The sequence below is a fragment of the Populus trichocarpa genome, chromosome 5, assembly GCF_000002775.5.
Source record: "Populus trichocarpa isolate Nisqually-1 chromosome 5, P.trichocarpa_v4.1, whole genome shotgun sequence".
Lineage (NCBI taxonomy): Eukaryota > Viridiplantae > Streptophyta > Magnoliopsida > Malpighiales > Salicaceae > Populus > Populus trichocarpa.
The window spans coordinates 6372370-6391743 of NC_037289.2; the positions used below are offsets into that span (position 1 = coordinate 6372370).

Sequence of the window (19374 nt, forward strand, 5' to 3'; positions counted from 1 at the left end):
AACCAGATAAAGGTATGCAAATGACCACAATATCATATAATACATTGTATTCAATTTAATACAAGTATAGACTGAATGTTGTGCTTATTGTTATATAATGAGTTATTGGTGGCCCTTGTCATAGCATCCGTTGTAGTCTAGTTGGTTAGGATACTCGGCTCTCACCCGAGAGACCCGGGTTCAAGTCCCGGCAACGGAACAATTATTTTGGCTCTCCCATCCTCTCTCTCTCTCGCTTATTTATTTATTTTCGTTACTTTCTATTTTATTTATAGCGAAACGAAAACAAAGAGAGTCAAATTTACTGCCATTTTATGAAAATTGAATATGTATGATTTATTACTACAATAATATTATTTTTATTTTATAATCAGATATACTTTAACTTGTACATCTTGAAGCTATCTTAAAAAACATGGCGTTATTATAGTATTTAATTAGTTACGAAAAATGGCCTACGAGGCCAGGCCATCCCGCCTGATTTATTTTTCAAGGCAGGCCCGCATGATTTGGCCTCTAATTTTTTTGTTTGTGTCGTCTATTCTATTTTTTTTTTGAAAAAATAATCAGACGTCGCATTGTTTAATTTGCCTAGAAATAACCGGAAAATCAGGACATAATTTGTTTTATCTTAAAAATTATTTTTAATCTATTTTTGACCCAAAACATCTATAAAAAAACATATGAATTGTACTGTTCAAAAACCAAAATCAACCCGAAACAAAAAATTAACTTGAGTTTAGATATGTTTTTTCACAAACTTTAAAAGTAAAATAACACTTAACATAAACTTTCCTTATCAAATAGAACCATTTGATACAAATATTGTCTGTTTTGGTGGTCTAAATCGATGTCATATTAAAATTGAATAAGAAAAATTTTGAGGTACTGAAACTATATAATTTACGTGATTTTTAACGTTTAAGGATCAAAGTGTATTTTTTACGAAACTTATAACACGTCACCTATGTTTGACACCTTTTTTATTTTTATAAAAAATCAAAATTAATTGGTCTTCAATTAGTACTAAATTACCAAAAATCAAATTTAAGGATCAAATTAAAAATTAAAAATTTTACATAGCTCATTCACAATAATATGTGTGAGAATGGACAATTGAGTCTTAAAAAAAAAAACCTAAAGCCTTTTAGAGTTATACTTAATCATTATTTTATTTGTAAATAGCAATGCTTGTAGTTGATGTAATAATGTAATGGAAGCAGTCACAATAATATAACAACGAGATAATCATAATATATTAATAAAAGATACAGATACTAAGATAATAATGGAGATGAAATTAATAACAATGATGATAATGTTTTTTATAATTTTTTTTTAACATGAAGCCACTTGACTGCAAAAAAAAAAAGAAAAAAAGAAAAAGAAAAAGACACTTACATAAAAACTAAAATGCTTTTTTTTCTCTCCAAAAAATAGGACCAGAACTCAATTTGAGGACTTGTTTGTGAAAGATATTAATTCAAAGGGCCAATATATATATATATATATTACAGAGATTAACATGAAATCTTGTGGAAAATTAATTTCAAAGTCAAGGACAGGTGTTAAATCGGGCTGGTATGTGAAATGAGTTTTAGGGTAATTTCTTAAAGGGAATTTCGATCAACATTTTCAGCATTAAACACTTTTCCTTCATCTGAAGGAGAAGGAGGATGTGGTAATAATTATAATTGTACTACCAGTCCAAATAGGCAAGAAAGAAGAAGAAGAAGGAGAAGGAGAAAGAGATACTACCCATTTAGATTTAATAGGTATTACAGTAGTAAGAGTTTGAGATCAAGGAGTTTGTTCTTTCTATGATTTTAAGTTCGAGCCCTGTGATTGCTAATATAATAATCACTGGAAGCTTATATGGTCGTTATTTTCAAGACCCGTGAGATTAGTCGAGGTGCATACAAGCTGACCCGGACATCCACATTAATTAAAAAAAGAAAAAGAAAAAGAAAGAGATACTACTAAAATGCTTCAGACGACAATTTCTTATTTTCCAAGAAGCGCTTAATGAAGGTAAGAGACTGTTTGGGCTTAAACGTTGGTACTTGGTGGCCAGCCCCTCTTATCGTGACAAAAGTTAGCCCATCGTACACAATTGTCCACCCAGCAACCTACAAAATCCCATATTCAGAGCTCAACAGCAATTTCTAGCATGATTTAATTTCATGGAATAAAAAAGAGAGATCATTACAACTTGATTTTATTCATTAATCGAATAATTAATTATCAGTAATCTAAAGAGATCAGCGATAATTACCTGTTTTCCATGGTACCATGGAGTCCATTCTTCAATAGTGTTCAATCCTAGCTTGTTTAACGTGTATCTAGTTGCAGTCACAGGAATTCTACCATCGGTATCTCCACTGAAATGAATATAATTAATATATCCAATTAGATACGGCTAACTTTATATATATATATATATTTGTGGGAAAGAACCATATCAACTCAAAATTTTAAATTTTGAGATGAGATCTCGAGATATGATTTGTATAATTTTTTAACACATTTTTTCAAGTGAAAACTAATGAAATCCTTTAGATTTGAAATTTACAAAAACTTACACTATCTTGTATTTTTTTTATCAAATAGAATAAAATAGCGAGATTTGAATTCGTAATTGCTTGTTCAACAAGACTCTGATATAATATTAAATAACTATATCAACTTAAAAAATTAAATTTTTAGATGAGATTATAAAACATAATTATATTTGATAAAATTAAACCCTCTACTTTAAATTTACTTAAATCAGTCTTGTAGTTCTGAGTAATGACAATTTGAAATCCTTTGTCAAATCTGTCCCAACATTTTAGTAGCATTAGCACTCATCAAAATGTTCAGTTAGTAAGAAATTTAGATTAGAGCGGCTGAGTTAATTCTATAAAACTAAGACTACAAATTACTTGGATGAAATTACAAAGTAATGGATATGATTTTTGGACATGGTATTTATTTTCATAAAGAGGTTGCAAGTATATATATATAATATGATTTTACCTGTAGACCCATATGCGAATTCCCCCAGCAATAAGTTTCTTGATTATGGGAAGAATTGATTGTGGTGCATCACTCCAAAATGTGATATCTTCACTGAAAATTAAAATGAAAAAGAAAATAATATAGAAGAATATCTATAGATACCTCCATGTTATATATATTGGTTACGTGCAGTGTGTGTACGTGTGTGTGTGTGTGTGTGTGTGTGAGAGAGAGAGAGAGAGAGAGAGAGGATGTAAAGATGGTATTACCTGCAGTGAGTCCATGGATAGGGAATTTTGGTTACATTAGCATGGAGTGCTGCTTGAACGGCTGGCCTATTCATATAAATCTCAGTGTAGTCTGAGGCACAAGGGTCATAGCCAGCAGGTCTCTTGTGCCAGTCTGCCTGCTCAGAAGAGAAGAAAGTTGCAATCTCATGAACCATGCACGAATCAGAGAAGAAGTAGTGCAATGAATTCAGTAAGGTGCAATGAGAAATTACAAATTTGGATAACAATTGAGGAGCCATATTGCCATGAATAACCGGTCTGTCTCTTGCATCGCTGAAGTTACTGTTGATGCATCTGGGACTGTATAAGCTGTACATGTCAATAATTCTATAGACACTAAAGTACTGATGGAGGGCATTTTTGCAATCATGGGATGGATTCTTCTCACTGAAATTGCATTTTTTCTTAACATCATGGTACAGACGGTCGGATATTACAGCATGATCCCACGCATAATCTATCATCCCCTTTTGATCTGTTTCATCATCCAATAATGCATTGCCTATCTGCAAAATTCATGGTATATATATGTGATTAACGAGTCCTCTATTTTTGCACACAAACTTTGAACAAAGGATAACGGTGAAAGCATCTCCTGCCAAGGCCCGCGCGAGCCTTCTATTTTTTTAAGTTTAATGGGGCGGATCGATATTGATGCGTTGTCCGCCCCAATCATTTCCAAAAAAAAAATAATTAATGCATTGTTTGCTAAGCCTAAAATCCGGCCACTAGTGTGCCTGGAAAAATAAGGCTTCTTTACTCAAGAATCCATTTTCAACTTATTTTTAACCCAAAACACCTAGGAAACACTCTAGGAACCTTGTTAAACCAATCAATGACCTTTAAAACGCACAAAAAAACCGGTCAAAAACTAGAAATCAACCCAAAAATCTTCCCTGGTTTAGATATGCTTTTTAGGTGTTTTCAACGTAAAAAACACTTAATCATAACCTTCCTCATCATATGAAACCATTTGACACAAAGAACAATCATTTAGTGGCTGAAATTGTCACTAACAACAAGTTTCTCTCTCTACACTGAATTTGATGACTTCCTCTCTCTCCTCCAACCAAAAAAGAATTGAAAAATGATGAAAATAAAGTTTGGTATCAAAATGGAATTTGTGAAAAGTACAGGGACTAGTAACCTAATATCTAAAAAAGATAAGGAACTAAAATGAACTTATACAACAAATTTAAAAAATACCCCATTCTATCTGCCTTTTTCACTTTAGTCCCCTGCCTTTCAAATCAACCATCCCTTCTTAAGTTTGAGGATCAAATTAAAAATAAAAAAAGAACACTGCTCCAATCCATTGTGTTTTGTGAGATAGTGAACAGAAAATACAAAAGCTGATCTCTTTTATTATATTGTATAATGTCCCATTTTCATCTTATATCAAATATGCATAAAATACTACATGATCCAGCTTCTACTATCAGTAATCAAGTCCATGATTTTTTTGATTCAAGATCGAAACTTAATGTTGCTACCAAATAAAGTCAAAAACTATTATCCAAACTCAAGGTCGATTGAATCAATATGTCCTAAAAACACAAACCCATTTCATTATCAACCTTAATTTAGTACTCTTACTAATTCATTGTCCTACGCTTCGCCGCGGGTCGAACTGATTTATTCAAATGCAAAAAAAAAAAAAAATGTTAACAGTGCAAAGAATTTTTTGTTGTGTTATTAAATCTGGCTTAATTGGTCAATCTTGAAACCTCACAACCTATTTGCCTAACTCGAGTTGTCAACTAAATCACGCAGGAGCTAACCCAAATTAAATTGATTGATTTCATAGGTCCAAATGCAATCTTGGTGACTGGTAAAAACAATTCTTGGCTTTAAAAAAAACTACAAGATGATATTTTTTCTTACAAAAAAATCATTGAGACAATGATAGATTGAATCAATCTCAGTCCCCTAGTAACCTATGTCATAGACTCCACTGAGTTCAATAACTTTTTTTTTGAGCAACAACCTAAAAATAAAAACTTATTTGAGACAATGATAGCCTTATAGAAAGCAAACAAAAATAAATCAGATAGTTTATTCTCAACCAATCTAATATTGAAGAATAAAATCGAGAAAAAAAATTGAAAACAATAAAAGAACCAAAAACATATTTAGCTAGTGGGTGAATTCGTCAAACTTATGAATTGGGTGACCTAAGCTAGAACGTCAAACTTGTGAATTGAGTTATGGATTCTAATGGAATTATAAGTTGTTTTTTTTCAAAGCTATTTTTTCTTTAACTATATAATAACAAAAATAAAAGATCGCAAAATCAAATACTAACCCAATACTGAGATGTTGACAAAAATAATTAAAAAAAAAGTTAAACTTGTCAGGTCTGCGAACCAGGTCAACCAGCCAAATCTGTGAACATGTCCACGAAATTTATAAAGTTTAATTAATGGCTTTTCTCTAAAATTATTTTTTTTACAAAATGAGAAAAAAATAAACAATGCATCGTTCTGAAGGTTAGGCCCAGTCGCGCGGGCCTTAATTTTTTTGGTAAGATAATGGGGTAGACGCCCCAATTCAATTTGAAAAAATTCGACGACGCGTCGTCTAAAATCCATAATTCTAGCCATTATGGTACTTGGAAAGTCAGGGTGATTGATTTTTTTTCCCTTCTAAAAACCTATTTTCAAGCCAAAATACCTAAAAAACACTCTAGTAACCTTGTTACACCCACTCTTAACCACCAAAAGCACATAAAACCGCTTCAAAATCCAAAATCAACCAATTTCTTTCCAAGTTCAGATATTTTTTTAGGTACTTTCAAGGTAAAAAAACTCCTAACTCAAACTCCACTTATCATATGAAATCACTTGAAACAAAAATCTACCGTTTTGATGGTCGAAATCGTAGAAACAATATCTTTCTCTCTCTAGGTTGGAATCCAACTATTCTCTCTCTCCTCTAACTCAATAAGGACTAAAAAATGATGAAAATAAAATTTAGCACTAAGATTAGTTTTTCTAGAATTAGAAGGACCGATAACTTAATAGATAAAAAAGATGGGGGACTCAAATGTACTTTTTAAATAAAATTGAAAGACACTATCTATTTTATTCATATTTTTTACTTCAGTCCCTTGTTTTTCAATTCTATTATCTCTTTTTTTTAAAAAAAAAATACAATTGAATACTAATTCACATGTCTTAAAAAAATCATTGCTGTACTCCATAGTGATCCATCCATGAGATTATGGACAATAAAAATACCACGCCATTTAGGTTTTCTTGTAATTATAGTATCACATATACTCAAAGGGAACCTGGTCGATTGGTTCAAACCATCACAGAATAGTGGTTAGTCTTAGAAGTGGGGTCCAGGGTACCGACCGATGGTTAGTTTTAGAAGTGGGGTCCTTGGTCTAATGAAGAAAGTCTAATTGAAAATTTCTCATTTCCGAAGACATGCAATGATTAGTAGAAATGGAATGGATTGTTGAAAACTCACAATAAAGCCCTTTAAGTTTATGTGATCTTTCTCGGAAACTTTCTTGTTGCCGTCATAGATGACCTCGGCAAGCTGTGGAACATAGTGCCCTGAGAAAAAGAAAGTACACGAATCTTGAGTCGATCACCATCAAAAGAGGAATTAGACAGTGAGTTGTGAATCAGCACCTGCATAGCTCTCTCCAGAAATGTAGAACTCATGGGACTTGAACTGCGGGAATCTTTGGAACCATCTCACAAGAAATATGTATGAATCTTGAGCTAATCATCAATATTACAATAAACTGGTTAATTAACATCAGAAAATCTTGATGAATTTTACCTTAAGAAGAAAAACACAGAAATGCATTACCTGTAACTGTGTCACCAAGCTCTTTAAGATCACTGGTGGTATTGGAGTAGGAAAATCCAACCCCAACAGGAGATTCCAGAAACAACAGATTGGCCACTGATTGATGTTAAGGCCCAATTAACATGAATGATTGAGTATAAAAACACATAATTAAGTGCCAAATAGGAGTAAAGTAACTGTCTGGGAAGCTGAAATGCCAGGTGTACCTACCATTATTCCATGTGTGAGGATTGAACTGTAGCTCTTGTCCACCGATCTTAGGAAAGAAAGGACCTAACTCCTCTGCCTCTCCATAGCCAATGGACGAGCACCCTGGCCCTGATTTATAACATACGCATGTGCTCATTAATTACACCATTTGTTTTCATACTCTTTTTTCTACGAGAAATCTTTTTCGTCATACTTGGAGCCAAGAAAATGTAATGCTTAATTAAAAATGTCCAGAGAACGGGACTTCTCCTCCATGCTTTCTTCCAAAGTGATAGCCTCTCTCTCTCTCTCTCTCTCTCTCTCTCTCTCTCTACACACACACACACAGACACAGACACAGACACAGACACACAGACACAGACACAGGCACAATAAATTCTATGTTTTTCTGAACCACTCATTTGTTAAGCACATACTTTGTTAAGAATCTTAGAATACTCATTTGGTGACATGCAAATACTGCGAAACAAGGATTAAAATCAAGAAACTTTTAGATTGGTCCCTCTCGAGGATGGACCGACCCTACGGGGGAAGGACAGCAGACTTAAATTATCAAGTTGCTGCTGGGCTGGCGTAGACCCCCCCCTAGATTTTGGCACAGCCATTAAATACAGTATACAACCTTTGCAGTAAATGAAAGCAAGTTGGAACTCTTACATCACTATTGATAGTACTGGATTATAAATAAGGTTTGGTTTTGGTGCTCTTGCATCCCTCATGGAATATACGATTCTGAATGGTTGATAATTTGGAATGAAATATTTTCAGTACAATTATCATGCTGAACTTGCTACTCACACCCATTAGTTCTATGTATAATTACATGATCAGTCCGATTTTATATAGCTTTGAATATAATTATCTCACCTGGGTGCTTAGGACATCCGTCCACTCGTAAATTAACAAGTAAATATTTTTATTTATCAAAACAAAGATATGTTGTTTTGTTTTTTTATTTAATTTTTATAAAAAATTGATTAAATCGGGTTAATCAGGTTATTAAAAACTTGATCAACGAGTTTGATTAATATCTTATCCGATTTAATTAAAAACCCAAAACATATAATACTGAAAGTGCTAAAATTTTCAAATCAACCTGAAATAATTCCAACGTAGGTGGTACCATCACTCAAAATTGAGAATAATTAATTTTGAAATCTTGTATAAACAATAATTGTGCCAATGGACTTTTGGAGGTGTCAATAGCATCATATTTGTTTCTTAAAGTAAATTATAATTGAGTCCTTATTGCATCTTCAATAAACCAACATGTTAGTCCTTTTGTTCTTTAAAAACAATAAGTTACTCAATTGAGAAGTTTTGACCGTCAATCCGTTATACATAAAGTAAAGGCTTAGCACTTTAATAATGTAAAACCAAAGGAAAAGAACTAAGTTACAGTAAGTGGAAATGACAACATGGAGGTAAAATATGGGTTTTTTTTAAAATAGAGGGACTGAGTTATTAATTTCCTAAGAGTATAGGGATTACTTGTTATGATGAATTTCATGAAGGGTCACACATGGAATCTAAATGGATGTGCTGTGTTTGCTAATTAATTAATGTTGATCATGTTTCATGATGTGACAGATAGGTTAAAAATATGATGATTTTGTTCATAGTCTTGGTCAATTATCATTCGGTAGTTGAATCGTATCATCAATATTTTTCATGGAATCTATTATTATACTCTTTGACAGCTTAATTCCACCAAAAATTTCTCTAAGTAACTAATATTCTGGTATGCGTCCTTATTTTATGTATTAACACTTTGAGTAAACTGGTTATTACCCTTGTTTTCATTGACCAGTTCTCGTGCTATAATGTATTGCCTTGATTCATTAATTTCCCTAATTGTAAGAAGATTGCCAGGGATAGCAAGTAATTCAGAACATGCCTTTTCAGACTGTGATTATGGAAGGAGCTAGCTAATCAAACAGGTCTGTGTGTGGATGATATTAGCTCAGGTTTTGTGACTATGTCCATGGCAAGGGCAAGGGACATGAGATTCAGTGGTGGAAAGCCATGGAACGTGGCAAGAGAAACTGCAAATGAAACATGCATTTGAACCATGGAAACGTAAATAAGGTGAGCATAATGAATTACTTACCTCCATTGAGCCACAGAAGCAAAGGTTTCTCTTCAGGATTCTCAATGGCTTCAAAGAACCAATAAAACAAAGCTCTCCCATGACTTTCATTGACTGTTACATAGCCTGCATACTGCTTGAACGTTACCTCAGGCTGGCCAGGAAGTCTAATGACTCTGTCTGCTTCTTGTCGGGCTAACACATCTTGAGTAAGCTCAAAGTCAGCCTCACTCGCTCTAGCTGAGCTAAGTATGAAGAAAAGAAGAAGAAAAAGATGCAAAGAGAACGAGTATAAAGCCATTGTTACAGACTGCATATACTCTTCTTCTGTTTTTGTCTCTCTTTATATGTGGATTTCTGCGTGGCTTGAGAATTCAAAGAAAGACAGATAAGAATGGTCTGCTTTGTTGCCGTTCAAGTGTCGTGTATAGGGTATGATAAAAAGATTCTTCGCCTTGTTTGAATTGTTTCTGATGATCCTCTTTCCATTCCCTAAGCTTGGAAGGATATAGAGAACAAAAAACTAAAGGTGGTAGCAGTAGAATGGGCCCAAAGATTGTCAATGGTGGGTTCAATGACTATGTACATTCATGTGTGGAAGTCATCAATACTGAAATCATGACCACATACAACATGTAAATAATTTTTTTTTTTACTATTATTCATGAAAAAGAAATCATTACATTCTCCCATTAATAATAATAATAATAATAAAAAAACTAAAACACGTGGAGAAAACATTATAGCTTTATAAAAAGAAGAAGATGTATTTTTTTATATAGTTAAAAAAATAGTTTTTGAGAAAAATAATGTTATTAAACTTTATAAAGTAATAAAAATTAAAGGATATGAGAAAATCAATGTTCACACTGTTCACCTATACATATTGCACTGTAAATAACATTAGTAATTCACAATGTTTTGTTTTGTTTTTTTTTAATTTTTATTATGATTTTTTTTTACAAATTTGTTTTCATTGATTTCATCTTTTAATATTGAGATGATTGAGAATTTGGCTTCATAATTTATTTCCTTTTATTTTACCTTTCTATAAAGTTAACATGGTTTGTAGGTTTGCCAGGATAACCTGGCTTGCGCTGGCTTACGAGTTTGATGGGATGTTTTTTTAATTGAACTTGATTTTTTTATCATCTATTTTTTTCTCATATAGTTAAAAAAATAGTTTTAGATAAAAGTCATGTTATCAAATTTTATAAAGTTCATGGACCTATTAACAAGTTTGACTAATTGACTTAGTTCGCGAGTCTGGCAAGTTTAACTTTTTTTAATTACTTTTTTTTTTAATTTCATCATTAGATACTAGGTTAATTGAGAATTTAGTTTCATAATTGGTTTCGCTTCTCCTTTTATGAGGTTATAGCAATCTAAGAAAAATCTCTGCATTGAGTTGGTGTTTGATTTCACAATCGTTATTTTTGTTATCATATAGTTAAATAAAAAATAGTTTTGAAAAATAAATAAATTATAATCTCAATGGAGTTCATAACCCAGTTCACATGTTTGGCATGCTAGCTTGACTTACTTGATTCACAGGTTTGACGAGTTTACTCATCGATAGGATATGTTTTTTTTTTTGTCTTTTAATTGTTTTTAATTTATTATTTTTCGATTTCATTCTTTAATATTTGATTGGTTGGGAAATAGACTGCATTATTGATTTTTGTTTATTTTCTACAAGGGTAATTGCCTCAAATAATTAGTGTCTATTTTTAGGTTGGTGCTCAATTTTGTGAACATCTATTTTTATCATATAATTAAATAAAAAAGTTTATAAAAAAATTATTGAACCCAATAGAGTCTATGACCTGGATCATAAGGGGACCGAGGTTGATCCAATATGTCATTATATCAATATTTTTTTTAAAAAAATATCATCTTGAAGTTTTTTTAGAAGTTATGATTTTATTAATTATTAAGGTTGCATTTGGACCTATAAAATTGATTGATTTAAGTCGAGCTAGCTCCTATACCGAAATTAAAAACTTGAGTTAGACAAATAGCTGAGTTGTGAGGTTTCAAAATTAATCTACTTGGTCGGTCATGTTTAATAACACTTTTAGAAAATTCTCCGTGTTTTTAATATTTTTTTATATTTTTTAAAAATTGATCTGACCTGCTGCGAAGCACAGATCAACATACTAGTCAACATTATATTATTTTGTGGGAACACCCAATCCTATTGAAAATCTTTCTCAAAATCATTTTCTGAAGAATCTCAACCATCAAAATTTGTGTGTGATTTGTAAATGGGACCACCTCATTTACAGTGCATAAAATTTTCTTTTTTGAAATTACTAGAGAAAAATATTGTTAAAAGATTAGCATTAATCATTTTATTCTGTAGATATTTTGTTGCTCGCGCTGAAAATAAAGCGAAATCTTGGACTTCTCATAGCTTTGGATTGAAGCTTCTACACCACTGAAAATCCAACCTTTTGGATTAACTTGCCATATTGCTTCAAATTCGATCCATATGTTGACCATAATATTCATAATCATGATAGTAACCTCCAAGATATTTAAAATTGGTTCAAAGTTTGACCATCAAAACAATAATATTATATATATTATGGCATAGTATTTACCTAATTATGCTTCAACATTTAGTTTCCCATACAAGAAAAGGAGAATTGTTATCGAACCAATTTAAGAAATTAAAAACATAATGGAGGATTTAACGAAATGAACTAAGATAACAAAATAAAAGATTACAAATAATTATTAGGTCGACATGGGATTCATAGTAAATCTCATGTTTTTTTAAAACCTATTTTTATATAAATCCTTTTTTGTAAGCACTTGCCCACAATTAATTCATAGCAGCGGGAATCACATGATTTATATGAGGGGCCCCTAATATATATATACGTGAGAGTTGAGACTCATCTAATATTTTCTCTAAGAAGTTCCTTCTGCCTTGGGAAAAGGTACGAAGGCTAGGATATAAGTTTAGGACACAAATAGTTTAATCTGGGCGCTGCAAAGATGGCTCAATTCATATCAACTTAAAAAAGAATTTAAAATAATACTTCCTGTAAAAATTAATTGAGGTATATATAAGCGGGTTTGAATAGCCATACAAATAAAATAAAAAATAATTAAGATATATATAAGTTGGCTTGAATAGCCATGTAAATAAAAAAAAGAATTTAGAAGGCTTTGGATATATATATTTGACCTGGTTTGTTCGATAAATAAGGTTTAGTCCACAGATGATGTATCTTTCTTTATGGAATATTCTTTGAATGTTCTAAATCTTGATAAATTTATTAATGGATTATTTTTTTGACAGGATCCACGGGCAGGGGCGGAAGCAAGGGGGGGCAAGCAGGGGCCGGGCCCCCTGCAATACTTGCCCCTGTAATATTTTTTTTTTCCTGTATTGGGTAATTGGGTAATTAAATAGGAGGAAGTGTTATATTTTTTATTTTAAAAAGGTGGCCCTCCTAAATTAAATGTGATTTTATTTTTGATTTTTTTTGAATTTACTCTTGACCTACATGGAAAAGAAAAAAATATAAAGGCATTATTTTATGAAATAAAAAACAGAGCTACCAATTTACCCTAATATAAATCCTGCAACCGATCAAAAACATAAATCGCGAGCAAAATTTTTCTACAAAAAAATTAAAGCAGAGCTACTAATTAATTTATCTTTCATCAAACAAAATAAGGTAACTTAAATTTAAAATATATTTTTGTTTTGTTTTGAGATGTTTGTTAATAATTTGATGAGGTTTTTTTAATAATTCTATCATTTTTGCTCTTTTTTTTTCTTAGATCTGCTAGTTTTTTCAATTGTTTTTTGAATTCTTGTTATATTGATTTTTTTTCTAATTAATTAGATATATTTTATTGGTTTGTTTCGATTATGCTTGGATTTTTTTTATGTTTTGTTTTTAGCAGAACCGCCAAAATTATCAATTTTTTCTTACGATATATGTCTTGATTTTAGGTTGAACCATGAACAAAATAAAAAGAATTAATTCTTTTTTTGAAAAAAAAATATTGATAACTCACAGCCTACTGAACGAGCTTTTTCAGCGATGAAGACTGTTAAAACAAGACTTCGCAATCGGATGGATGATGATTTTCTTGCAAATTATTTGATTGTCTATATAGAAAAAGAAATTGCTGAAAGATTACAATTGATATGATAATCGATGAATTCTATTATATGAAAGAACGACGAGCACAATTAAAATAAATATGTAAGAATCATTCTTTATTATTTTTTGCTTTATTTCAAAGCTTATCAAACATAAATAATGTTTTGTTTTAGCTAATGTTTCTTATATACTTTGTATGTTTATATTTGATAGGTATAAAGACCAACAACATTAAAGTGATGAATATATTATGAAGATGAAATTAATTTCATTGCTTTGACTCAATTTGGTATTGCTCCAAACATTTTACCTTATACAAAGGTTATTATATATTTATAGTAAGTTATTTGAATAAAACTAAATTATGTAGGTTTTGTTTTACAACTCATGTATAATAAATTAAAACAAATATTATATCTTATTATATTAATTTTGGCCCCCCCTAACAAATAATTCTAGCTCCGCCCCTGCCCACGGGTAAATGATAATTTTAAGAATTAATTAAATTAAAAAAAAGCTTGTTAACTCGATATATTCAATTAATTACACACTTATATATACATTAAAAAATATAAATGATAAAATTCAAACGAGAGATATTTTCCTTTTCTATTGGATATCTTATCTGAGCACAAGCTAACTATCTTGCTCACACATTGGATCATGAGGTTAAGAAGGCAACAGGTGGCAGTTTCCTGTTGGCTAGGAAGTGCCTGACCAGTTGAAGAAAAAGGTTTCCGAGCTATGCTGCCTGGAATTGGTGGCCTGCTCCTTTCACTGTAATAAATGTCAATCCTTCATATATCATTGTCCAGCCCACCAACCTTTTTCCCATGACTTCAAAAAATAACCATCTAGCTAGTGGTTCAATAGTAAAAACTTAAGATCAAGAGGTTTATTCTCTCTGTGATCTCAGGTTCGAGCCTTGTGGTTACTTATATAATGACCACTGAAAGCTTACATAGTCGTTAACTTCAGGGCCCGTGAGATTAATCGAGGTGCGCGCAAGCTGGTCCGGACATCTACGTTAAACTAAAAAAAAAACAAAAATCATAATCTCTTATTAGACCCCAACCTTTGATACTTCAATGTCTGTTTTTTTTTTTTTTTTCATTTATGGAAAATATGTCTTGAATTTGTTGCCACCTCTATCAAAAGATATATATCAATCTAGTTCAAAAGTAATAATAGTACAAAAGAAATATAAGTTTTTATAGTGTTGGAGGTTGCTACAACGTTATGTGGGTTTGGCGTTGGCCGGACTCAACAATCACTTGAGTTTAGCCAGCAAAGACCTAATAATTTTTGAATTTGGATTTGACCAAATTTAACGGTACTTAGATCTCTCTAATGCCAAACTCAATATGTTTTCACGAGAACATGTTTGGTGATGGTGCATTGTCAGCTCAACGCGGCCAAGAACAAAAAAAAATTATACCCGTATATTTATCTTGATCCAACATTTTTTAGAAAAAATAAATATATAAAAATATATTGATAAAATCTAGACTCATGAATGAATACCTCAGCAAGTTGTGGCACGTGATGTCCTACTAAAATTGAGCAGTTTAAATAATGGAATTAGAAGATTAAATCTGATTTTAGAAAACTATTTTTATCAAACAAGCAGTAATATTTATTTACCTGCATGGCTTTCTCCTGCTATATAGAATTCACTATATTTCCACTGAGGAAATCTTTTGAACCAATTTAGGAGAAATGTGCGGGCGTCCCAAGCTAATCATGAGCAAATAATTGAGAAAAAGAAATTAACAGAATTGGCATCCTCGCATACAACATTTGCAACACCAGATTATCTCCTTGAACATCAAGGCTCCTGTTATCTCCATTGAGCCACAAAAGGAGAGGTTTCTTCTCAGGTTTCTGTGTTGCTTCAAAAAACCAGTAGAAAAGAGCTTTCCCATAGTTTTCATCAATGGTAACATATCGAGAATATTGCTGGAACTTGACTAGAGGTTGGCTGGGAAGTTCTGTAAAACGGTCGGCATCTTGAATTGCCTAGATCTTATGGTTAAGATCCCATGAAGAGGCATTCAACAACAACTAAAAAAGACGAAGAAAGGCACAAAGTGAATTCTGAAAGTCCCTTTTTGGGGTACCCCAAGACGTGGTTAATAGTTCTTTCAATTTATAGACTGAAAGCTTATGAGTTTGTGTCAAACATGTGAATCCAAAATTGAGGTCTGAGCTTTTTATTCTTGATTTAGATGCATCAAATATGTCTGATGACATATTATGATAATGCAAAATTACAGACAGAAAGGTACAGAGGAAATGCTAAAGAAAGACATTTCTTTTAGAACAATTTGGCATGTATGATGTTGCTGCATGAAAACCAAGTTTACGGGTAAATTAGAAAGATGGATCAACACATAATTAAAACAAATACTAGTACAATATGAGGTAATTGTAAGCTCAATTCCTTCGAGGAATGTTCTGCAGCTTGATAATTTCATGACAAATTGGATCATGGGCTGATTAAAAAGCAACAGATGGGAGTTTCTTGTTGGCTAGGAAGTGTCTGACGAGTTGAAGAGCACGCTTTGGAGCATATGTAGGAACTTGGTGACCTGCTCCTCTCACTGTTATGAATGTCAACCCATCATAGGTAATTGTCCAGCCTCCAACCTAGATTGTTCATTGAAGAGCAATTTACATTTACGAAAAAAGATCTTAGACTTTTTTAGATTTCAGATTGATATGATGTTTTATATGTATGGCGCCATTTGAGAACGCTGCTAAAAAACATTTTACAAAAATATGATTTTTTTATTTAAAATTAATTTTTTAATGTTTTTTTTAAATTGTTTTGATGTATTGATATCAAAAATAAAAAAAAATATTATTTTAATGTATTTTTAAGTGAAATATATTTTAAAAATCAACTGTTATTACAATACCAAACGCTATCGGGTCCAGAGGAAGCTAAATCTTTTTGACAGTTCTAACGTCACAGTTATTATTATAATTGATCATAAATCCCTGTGTGGAAAATGTATTACCTCTCTGTGATTATACCATGGAGTCCAATCTTCAGTAATGTTTAGTCCAAGCTTATTTAAGGTATACCTGGTTGAGGTCACTGGAACTCTACCATCTGTGTCTCCACTAATTATATAGTAGAGCATGAATTTAGAAGATTAACAGACGATTCCATACAGAAATCCCAAATATTACTAATGTTTAAGCATCAATTTTTTTTTTTTGTTTGAGGATTAATTACCTGAAGACCCATACGCGAATGCCCCCATTGATGAGCTTCTTAATTACTGGTAAGATTGAAGTGGCCGAGTCTTGCCAGGCACTGTTCACATCATTACTAGACACAAAATAGACCAGACAGAATCATCAGAATTCAGATACACTTGTTCAAACAGGTTAATTTACAAGAAACATTGCTAATTAATCAATGAGTTTTAGATAAAACTAACTTGCAAAGGACATATGGTCCTGGTATGTTGGTTACATTAGCATGAAGTGCTGCCTGAACGTCTGGAAGATTGAAATAATCTGTTGCATGATTCATGGAACATGGATCATATCCTGCTGGAATTCTGCGCAGAATATCCTGTATAGAAGGACCTCATCACTTGATTAGTTAAATGAAAGATAAATTTAAGGGAACGAAAAGGAATTAAAGAACATACGATTGTTTTCAGGGATTTTGGGACTGCAAACATTTTTGTAGACTTGGCAAAGGGTTGATCCAGAGGACAAGTTGGAGAATACAAGCTATACACATTGATGATTTTGTAGACATTATAGTACTTCAATAATGAATCCCAGCATTCTTCAGTCAGATTTGTGATAAAATCACAGTTTTTCTTGATTGAATTGTACACCCCATCTGAGATTATTGCATGATCCCATGCATAATCTACCATTCCTTTCTGATCAGTTTCATCATCCAATATTGCATTTCCAATCTGCACAAGATGGAACAAGCTGTGTATGGAAAAATGATCTGTTTTATGCATTTCTAAGCCAAAGTATTATGATGTCAATAAAAATAACAAGGATTCTAATCTACATATTAAACCTACCATGAAACCCTTAAGATTTATGTAAGTGTCCTCTGTGGAATTCTTGTTCTCATCGAAGATAACCTCAGCAAGTTGTGGTACAAAATGGCCTAAATTGAGTCGTGTAAATGCTGTCAGAAGTTCAGAGCTGCCAAGTTTGCATAATATTCAGAACAATAATATTTACAGACCTGCATAGCTTTCTCCTGCTATGTAGAATTCACTGGACTTGTATTGTGGAAATCTCTTGAACCAGTTTAGGAGAAATGTGTGCGCATCCAAGGCTAAGCAAAAAAACAAATGTAACAGTGTTAATTTGAATGCTAAATTTACAAGCCCTCCATCTGGTTTTCTTCTATAAGCTCTTATGATCAGTCATGACAGTGATAATTCTGAAATCTTATAATCAACTTCTATTATCCAATTTTCAGTTACCCGTCATGCTATCTCCTTGAACATCAAGACTTGTATTAGAATACGAAAATCCAACGCCGGCCGGAGAATCCAAGAATAATAAATTTGCAGCTGTATCATTTGAAAGCAATGAAACAAGGAAAAATGTTAATACTGCCCTCTTTTGCAGTAGGTGGTCTACTTTGCTTCAGTTAGCTGAAAACTGCACACTGCTCATTCATAATGAAAATATTTATATAGTATAATTTTGTGGGACAAAAGAGAAGGAAATGCCTTTATTCCACGTGTAATTATTGAATACTATTGATGGGCCTTCCTTCACCAAAAATGGGCCAAGCTCTTGAGCTTCACCAAACCCAACAGATGAGCATCCAGGACCTGCAAGGGGAGCACTTTAATGATATAGATAGCATTGACTGTTATGGAAAAGGTTGAATTGGATTTTTTTTTATGAACAAATCTATGAACTGGATGTTTAGGGATAATTTTTCTATAAAATCATCTTGCTTAAAAAAATAAAAAATAGATGACCCTTCGTAGATAGTTAGGTACCTCCATTGAGCCACAGAAGAAGAGGTTTCTTTTCAGGCTGATATGTTGCTTCAAAGAACCAATAGAAAAGTGCCTTCCCATAAGTTTCATCAACTGTAACATATCCAGAATATTGCCGGAACTTCACCGGAGGTTGGCCAGGAAGTCCTAGAATACGGTCAGCATCTTGAAGTGCCTTGATCTTATCGTCAAGTTCCCATGAAGAGGCACTCAAGAACAATGCAAAACTGCATAGAAAAAGACGCAATACAAAAGCTGAAAGTCCCATCTTCAGATCGTTCTATTCAAGATGTGGCTCTAAGCCCCTTTATAGCTTAAGCCCATGGATTGGTGCCGAACATGTAAATCAAAAACACTTGTTCTCTTAAGCTTCATTAAGTGTCAATATGTGAAATATGTCCTCGACCTTGTCTCGATATCTAAAGAGATCATGCAAAATGACAAAGCTGGCAAACGCAGCTTGTAATCGTTTCCATCTGTACATGGAAAGCTTATAGGTTGGTGACAAGCATGTAAAACAACCATGGAAAATGCAACCTGTAATCCTTTCCATTTTTACATGGAGAGCTTGTAGGTTGGTGACAAGCATGTGAAACAACTATTGTCTTAACCGATGATCTTGTTGATATTAAAAAAAATAAAAACAAAATTGAAAAATATTCAGTATGTCCTTTGACTTTGTGTTTCTGAGTAGAAATATGTGACAAACAGAACTACTGACGAAGGTTCTATTATAAGCATTTGCTTGGCTTCATTAGCCCTAAACAAATTCAAGGAAAAAGAAATAAAAAAAAAAACCCTCTAGGGAAGCATAAACC

The 19374-nt window shown here is 32.4% G+C and overlaps 1 protein-coding gene and 1 non-coding gene across 5 annotated transcripts; one reads left to right on the forward strand and one right to left on the reverse strand.

The window, feature by feature from the left end:
* Positions 1-126: 126 nt before the first annotated feature.
* TRNAE-CUC (transfer RNA glutamic acid (anticodon CUC)) lies at positions 127-199 on the forward strand. The gene has a single exon. It is a non-coding gene; the product is annotated as a tRNA-Glu (tRNA).
* Positions 200-1738: 1539 nt separating this feature from the next.
* Positions 1739-19173, reverse strand: LOC7477158 (serine carboxypeptidase-like 34). Of its 4 annotated transcripts, none has more exons than XM_052452764.1 (10): positions 18557-18839; positions 7329-7436; positions 7119-7214; positions 6935-7027; positions 6768-6856; positions 3503-3796; positions 3270-3406; positions 3019-3111; positions 2276-2381; positions 1739-2129 (listed from the first exon to the last, which is right to left on the reverse strand). In XM_052452764.1, exons 1-10 carry the CDS (start codon positions 18822-18824, stop codon positions 1980-1982), a joined length of 1434 nt encoding a protein of 477 aa, XP_052308724.1. In that variant the 5' UTR covers positions 18825-18839; the 3' UTR covers positions 1739-1979. The 4 variants fall into 4 exon arrangements, with proteins under 4 accessions (XP_052308724.1, XP_002307164.3, XP_052308725.1 ...); XM_002307128.4 differs by lacking the exon at positions 18557-18839 and adding an exon at positions 9439-9973; XM_052452765.1 differs by lacking the exons at positions 1739-2129; positions 2276-2381; positions 3019-3111; ... (4 more) ...; positions 7119-7214; positions 7329-7436 and adding exons at positions 15675-16196; positions 16571-16676; positions 16792-16887; ... (4 more) ...; positions 18026-18115; positions 18278-18382 and having other exon boundaries at positions 18557-19173.
* Positions 19174-19374: the final 201 nt, after the last annotated feature.

What these genes read in the sequence shown, in the direction of transcription:
- LOC7477158 (XM_002307128.4), bottom strand. Translation starts at nt 9,733, where the DNA reads ATGCAGTCTGTAACAATGGCTTTATACTCGTTCTCTTTGCATCTTTTT. An exon ending in CTCAATTGTTATCCAAATTT is followed by an intron (nt 3,407 to 3,502) that starts GTAATTTCTCAT and finishes TCTTCTGAGCAG; the next exon opens with GCAGACTGGCACAAGAGACC. An exon ending in CATGGTACCATGGAAAACAG is followed by an intron (nt 2,130 to 2,275) that starts GTAATTATCGCT and finishes GGGATTTTGTAG; the next exon opens with GTTGCTGGGTGGACAATTGT.